The 7,616-nt window shown below is 37.1% G+C and overlaps 1 protein-coding gene across 1 annotated transcript in view; it reads left to right on the forward strand.

The window, feature by feature from the left end:
- The first annotated feature begins 98 nt into the window (after positions 1 to 98).
- Positions 99 to 7,616, forward strand: part of LOC130051710 (minichromosome maintenance domain-containing protein 2-like) — a 165,082-nt gene continuing 157,564 nt past the window's right edge. Inside the window, exons 1-2 of the mRNA XM_056154210.1 lie at positions 99 to 227; positions 3,508 to 3,568. Coding sequence (XP_056010185.1) covers positions 114 to 227; positions 3,508 to 3,568 — 175 coding nt within the window. The 5' untranslated portion in view covers positions 99 to 113. The remainder of the gene's footprint in view (positions 228 to 3,507; positions 3,569 to 7,616) is intronic.

Genomic DNA, 7,616 nt, shown 5'->3' on the forward strand with positions numbered 1-7,616 from the left:
GAGTTAAAGGGTCAATTCCATCTTTAGTATACAGTATGCCAGAGATTCGGAGATATTTACAATAATTTATAACTGTAAGAAATATTTTATAGATTTTTTAAAGTCCATTGACAATGGAAGAATATTCCATGAGCTCTCTGATGGAAGATGTTGTGCAATTTTTGGATGTCAGTGGAAATATGCAGCGGGTGAAAGACACTGCTTGTAAATTCCATACTATGTCAAAGGTAACGTGGAACATATGAATGAAATATTAAACTAGAAAATAATTTCTGTTACATGTAAAGGAAAAGGAAAGAATGTTTAGATCTTATATCTTGCTAAATCCAAGGGTTTGATTTTTCTGCATAGAAATAGTGTACTGCAGTAAAGGTCAGATTTCTTCATTTATTGATGTCCCCCTTTGAAAATCATTTACTTGACGGTAATAAGGAGTAGATGACCCCTATGATTTGGATTTCCAAAGGTCAAGGGTCACACTGGACATACATGTAGTAAGTAAGATATTGTCTGCTTGATATCTTGAGAATCTTTTGCTTGACAGACATCAAACTTGGAACAGTGATTCTACCTAAGGAGTAGGTTACCCCCCCCCCCCCCCCAATTGCTTTTGAGATCACAAGGTGAAAGGTCACAAGTTAGATTAATTGCTCTGGACATAGGAAGACATTGTCCACTCATTATCTTTAGAACCTTTTTCATGGCAGACATCAATCTCCCTAAGAAGTTTAAAAAGTAATGACTCATATTGATTTTAAGGTCACAAGGTCAAAATTTATACTCAGGACATAAAAAATATTTTCAACTTTGTACCCTGGTACCTTGTAAAGAGTAGATGAACCCCAATGGTTTCTAATTCACAAGGTCAAAGGTCATAACTCAAATGATTGGTTGCTTGCAGGGGTTGAATTTTTTTTTTCACATGTTCAAGTCTGGGATCTGAGGGACCAATTTTTGCCAAATCCCACAAGGAAATATCCAAGTCCAGGTTGAGTTTTAATGCAAACAATTGTTTTTGTTTTTATATTACATTGATCATCAAATGGTTAAATAAAAACCAGTATTTAAATTTTAATCTTTTTATTTTCCTGATACATCGTCAATCATTGCAGAGTGCCAGTTTTACAAATTTATTTATTTGTCCACTTGCAGCATGTCAAATTCATCATCTCTTTCTTTTAATTTGTGGCCACTAGAATGAGGGGGTGCCAATAAGAGTTTTCAAACCAATAATTAACACATTTTCCATTGAATAACATATAATTTTGTTTAATACTAATATTTAAATGTGATTGTTATTATTTCATTTTTATATGCTCGTCTTTAGACGGGACCTATTATGGTACAGCGATGTCTGTACGTCCGTTCGTCTGTCTTACCGTCCATCCGTCCGTTCGGGGTTTTCTCTTTATAATTTCATTTTCCTTTCATATATCATGCTGAAACTCGCTGTGTAGCTTCTTTGTGGGTCACTCTAGATCATACTGCAATTTTGATCCATTTCGACCTTTTTTCCAGGAGTTTTGCCCCTTTATTTGGAAATAATAATTTATGGAGGGTACATAAGTTGTCCGCGCTACTCCTACTACAGTTTTCAAGTGAGAGCCTTCTTATTTTGTGGAATGTTTGTATGGGTATTGAAGATGTGCATGTGGGATGGATTTTGATTTTCTACAATTTTTGAGAAAATTACAGGTTATTGAACTTAGTCTATTTGGAAATTAATATTCTATGGAGGGTACATAAGTTGTCCGCGCTACTCCTCCCAGTTTTCAAGTGAGAGCCTTCTTATTTTGTGGAATGTTTGTATGGGTATTGAAGATGTGCATGTGGGATGGATTTTGATTTTCTACAATTTTTGAGAAAATTACAGGTTGTTGAACTTAGTCTATTTGGAAATTAATATTCTATAGAGGGTACATAATTTGTCCACCCAACTCCTCCCACAGTTTTCAAGTGAGGACCATCTTATTTTGTGGAGTGTTTGTATGGGTATTGAAGATGTGCATCTGGGGAAGGATTTTGATTTTCTTCCATATTTGAACAAATTACAGGTTGTTGAACTTGGTCCATTTTGAGGAAATCTTGATTTTTAAGCTAAGACCCTTTGTTCATATGAAAGTTTGTCACAGCCTCATGATGGCTGATACTACCTGAAGCAAAGTTATACAAATTATAGCACAAGAAAAACACCCTATGTAAGCATTTCATGGGCGTATTATGTACCGTTTGCGGTACTCTTGTTAATATTGAGAACTCATGAAACATTTTCAGAAGTAATTTCAAGTTTAGATTTTAACTTTCAGGCCCAGTGGTTCTTGAGAAGATTTTTAAAGATGTTCCCTATATATTCCCATGTAAAACTTTGATCCCCTATTGTTGCCTCTCTCTACCCCCAGGGGCCATGATTTTAACAAACTTGAATCTGCACTATGTCAGGAAGCTTTCATGTAAATTTGAACTTTCGGAATAGCATTGGTGATGTACATGTACTTTATTAGCCCAAGCATTTCACTTCCGATTCGTCAGTGGAGTAAACTTTTCCAACCCGTGTTCAACACTAGTGTTAAGAAATAGACGGTTTTTTTTAAAACTCGAGCAACTTGCATAACTCATATTCAAATTGTTCAATCTATTGTGCCCATGTTGTTCAAGTACTTCTTGATCAGAGTATAGTTTAAACGCTTTATTTACCTCTTATTTATTACCTAATTCAAACGCTTCTAAGACGTATGTAGTTTCACGGGATATTGCTCAATTGTATTATCACCCTCTCGGGGGGGGGGGAATTGAAGATGATTGCAAGTTTGATCGATATTTGAGTTAAACGTTAACACATGTTCTGTTTGCAATGACTAAAGAACAGAATAAATCTTGGGACATGCTGCTAAAAATTGAAAATTTATCTAATCATGTATTTCATTGAAGAAAAAAAATTATCGGACACTTGGTCCGGCGAATAACTGATAATGTTCGGACCAAAACAAAAATTACCAGACATTTGCCAATGTCTGATGGACCTTTGGAATCACTGTTGAATAAAAATAAGATCATTCCCCCTTGCAATGGATTAAGTCATACAAGCTGGTACATTGTGTCAGTTATTGATGGTGTGTATAATGCCAATATGAAATGCATGGAGTTTTACATATATGCCCATGCACTTAAATGATCTACTAAAGTAAAACTGCACCATTGCTAAGTTTCCATTTCTACTGCATGATCTGTATACAGGGTTATTTTTGCCTCGTGTTATTTTCGCCTTTCTACATTTGCAGATGGTTTCACTCCATTTTAAATTCGCCATGACACAGCTAAGTTAAAAGAGAGAGAGGAGAGCAAATAGTTTTGGCCATCTTAAATTTGCTTATTTGACAACGAGGGCGAAAATAAAACTGGGGCCAAAAATTTCCCTGTATACAGTAATCTTAGGTGGAATGATGAGTGTGACTGACAAATGAAAGTTGTGATATACTAGTGTTGGTTTTTTTTTAACTGTTGTTACAGGAAATTTTGATCTACAGATTTGAGCTGGTTATTGATGCAGTACATCTCATAGAAACAAGTGGTATGTTGATTAGAAACTAAATTCTAGTAAGTATTATATATTTGTCAGTGAGTTGAAATCACAATCTTCATATTCAGTACATACAATTACATGGTTACTGAGTGTCCAGATAGTGTAGCGCACTTGCTTCTTGCACTGCATTTCAATATTGATCCTTATGCCCAGCAGTGGTATGGTTTTAAATAAGTTTTGAGAGACCTCATTTCAAAATGAAATGTTTTAGAAATATATTTTTAAAGGTGATAATTATTTTCTGAACAGTGACAATTAAGTCTTTAAAATAAACCAGTGAAGTCAATGTATAAAAAATAATTTCAATGCAGAAAATTATTTGAACATAACATTTGTTACCCTCAACAAGTAAAAAGTTTATTAGTTGTTTTGTATACATTTTTTTATGGCTTACAAGCCATCTAGTACTCAGAAATTCTTTAGGCAAAAGAGTTCACCTTTTATAGTGAACATGTACAAGACAATATAATACTACTCAAAATTTGATATTACTTGGATCAATAGATTATATGTGTGTAATTTACCACTAACATAACAAAAGACATAAATTTGACTCAGAAATGTGTTTACTCAGGTTATGAATGAAAATTCATGACTGGCATGAACTTTTATCAATACAGAATGCTTGCAATCTGATTACAACACCAAAAGGCATTTCATTACAAAAAGTTAACAGCAAACCAGAGAAAGAATTACACAGTTTTTGGGCATAGTCCATCATTACACTTAGTCGATGAAGTGTCAATACCGGGTATGGCCTCCCCTTGAATCAATGACAGCTTGACAACGTCGAGCCATGCTGTCAATAAGCACCCGGATGTTTCCAATGGGAAGGTTGTTCCACTCTTCCACGAGGGCGTTTCCAAGCTCTGCCAAAGTCGTGGGTTGTCTTCAATGGCGTGAAAGGGCAACCTGCAGCATGTTCCATACATGCTCAATCGGGTTCAAGTCCGGCGAGCGCGCTGGCCAGTCCATGCAGACGATTGTCTCCTGCTGAAGGTACTGTTCCACCACCCTGGTGCGATGAGGACGGGCGTTATCATCCATCAGGATGAACTCAGGGCCAACAGCACCAGCGTAGGGTCTGACGTAAACATCGAGGATCTCATCCCGGTACCGCACCCCCGTCATTTTTCCTCTTTCCAGGACACGAAGATCTGTTCTTCCATCCCTGGTGATTCCACCCAGACCATGATGGAACCACCACCATAACGGTCATGTTCACTGATGTTGGCATCATGGAAACGTTCACGTTGTCGTCGCCACACTCGGTGCCTCCTGTCTGTAAAGTCCAAACAATACCTGGACTCATCGGTGAACAGAACTTGAACCCAATCGTTCTGTGTCCAAGTGACATGATCTTCAGCCCAGTCCAATCGCTCCCGCCAGTGTCGAACAGTCAGAGGGACTCGAATTGAGACCTGCATTGTGAAGCCGATTCCGTATCGTCTGAGTGGACACATTCACCCCCGAAGCATTCAGGAGGTCATTACGTAGGCTGGTTGCTGTCCAGAAGGGATGGCATCGTGCCTGAAGAGCCACAAAATGGTCTTGGCGTTGGGTTGTCGACCTCTGATGACCACCCCCATGTCGGTGTGCTGCTGTACCAAAAGTTTGCTGTCGGTTCTAGGCCCTGTTTACAACGCTCTTGCTGACGTTTAGTGCAAATTGCAACGTCACATTTTGAATAGCCAGCGTCAAGGATTCCAATACATCTGCCCAGTTGTTCTGTCGTCAGGCGACGCCTTACACGTTGAGGGGGCATTGTGTTGATAAACCTAGTGTAAACACTCAAGTGAGTTTGAAATTTTAGAAAGAATCAGACACCGATGCCTGAGTGAAAATCGTGCAATGGTAGCAAAAGCATAAACTGTGATGAGAAACGCATTTCCCATGGCATGAAATGCACGTGCAAGTTTGTTGAAGACGTTTTTGATTTCACTTGGACACAATATTGCCAGTTATGCAGTTATTAATTTTTTAAACAGAAAAATACCTATGATCCTTATCAAATTTTGAGTAGTATAGTTTTTTCCCATTCTACACTAACTACATGTAGGTTGTAAAATTTTCATGTGTTATTAGCTCTTCTTGTATTTAATAACCCTTTGTTTTGTAAAATAATTACCGCTAATCTACACAAGCCAAACAAGTTAATTAACAAAGAAGACGCGAAAGAATATTTTTGTAAACAGCACCGCAATGAATAGGCAAGACTGTATAAAGGACCGAGAACTCAAATGGGAAGACATTTTTGTGCCAGTTGAATGTAAAAGCTAACACTGTTTTAGTTTTAAAGTGTGGTAATGCCAATGTGGTTGGTAAGAAGGTAAGATAAAGAAATATTAAGAGTCATTTAGTGTATTCCAAATCATCTGTGTCTCGTGATTCTCTGGGTTTTACTTAAGTGCTATACTTTGTTCGACACATTCACAAATGTGACAACCAAACAATCAGCACCAGCAAGGTACATATTGCATATGTAATTATATCCTAAAAAATGAAAGGGTAGATATCAAGCATTAAGATATCAATTAAGGATTTAATTCATGAGCTTGCTATTCTCAGCATAAAATGTCTCAGGGAAACGCTGCATGACATTTCATATCAGCGTTGTTTATTTTGTAATTGTGCCCTCTTTCAAAGAAGAGGGGCATATTAGTTTGCACCGGTCGGTCGGTAGACCACGTTGTCCGCTCAATATCTTGAGAACCATTCACTTGATTGTAATGATATTTCATATGTGGGTTGGTTATGAAAAGAAAAGGACCCCTAGTGTTTTCAGGTCAAAAGGTTAAAGGTCAAGGGTCAATCTACTCTGGACATAGGAATATACTGTCAGCTCAATATCTTGAGAACCCTTTGCTTGACAGACATTAGACTTGGTACATCTTAAGGAGTAGATGACCCCTATTGATTTGAGGTCACATGGTCAAGGGTCAAACTGGACATAGGAATATATTGACCACTCAATGTCTCAAGAATACTTTGCTTGACAGACATCAAACTTGGTACGCTGGTATATCTTTAGAAGAAGATGACTATACTATTGATTTTGAGGTCACATGGTCAAATTCAAGGGTCAAACTAGACATAGGAGTATACTGTCCGCTCAATATCTTGAGAACCCTTTGCTTGACAGACATCAAACTTGGTACACTGGTACATCTTCAGGAGTTGATGACCCCTATTGATTTTTAGGTCACATGGTCAATCCACTCTTGACATAGGAAGATATTGTTTGCTCAATATTTTGAATTGATGATACTACTCTCAATTAAATGATGTGTTTGTATAACCCTTTTAAATTGTACACCATGGGGAGGCATATGTGTTTTACAAACATCTCTTGTTTTTATACGCCTGTCTTTAAACAGGACGTATTATGGTACAGCAATGTCTGTACGTCCAGACATCCATCCTTCCATTCATCTATTTGGGTTTTTAGCTCACCTGAGCTAAAAGCTCAAGTGAGCTTTTCTGATCACCCGTATTCCGGTGTCCGTCCGTCCGTCTGTCCGTCCGTCTGTCTGTCTGTAAACTTTTAACATTTTTAAGGTACTCCGTCCCTCAGGTGCAAAAAAATGAAGACGTATTTTTTACCATTATTGTGAAGCTTTTCTTACATACTTGTTATTATGACAAAGAATTGATAATTATTTACCATTGTATCCAGGTGATCTTATGAGATGAATGATCATTACGTATACAGTAAATAATAGAAAACAAAAAGAGTTATATCAGTTTCATCAAATTGTATTTCATATACAGGCCCTAAAATTCCTAATTTTTTTTCAGTTTTGCTAAAATTCCTAAAAAATGTAAAATTCAAGGGGAAATCCTAAAAAAGCCCTTATTTTTCATGTCAATTCCTACTTTTTTATCAGTCTTGAAAAATCAAAATGCATTCATACAAAATGTGTGTTATTAACGTAGATTGCAGTTCTTATTCAGATAATGCTGATGCAGTGAAAGGCAGTTGACCTGTGGATCCATGTGTCAAGCTTGTTTATTGGTTGTGACTTTGTGATAAAGA

Source organism: Ostrea edulis, chromosome 2 (genome assembly GCF_947568905.1).
Source record: "Ostrea edulis chromosome 2, xbOstEdul1.1, whole genome shotgun sequence".
Classification (NCBI taxonomy): Eukaryota; Metazoa; Mollusca; class Bivalvia; order Ostreida; family Ostreidae; genus Ostrea; species Ostrea edulis.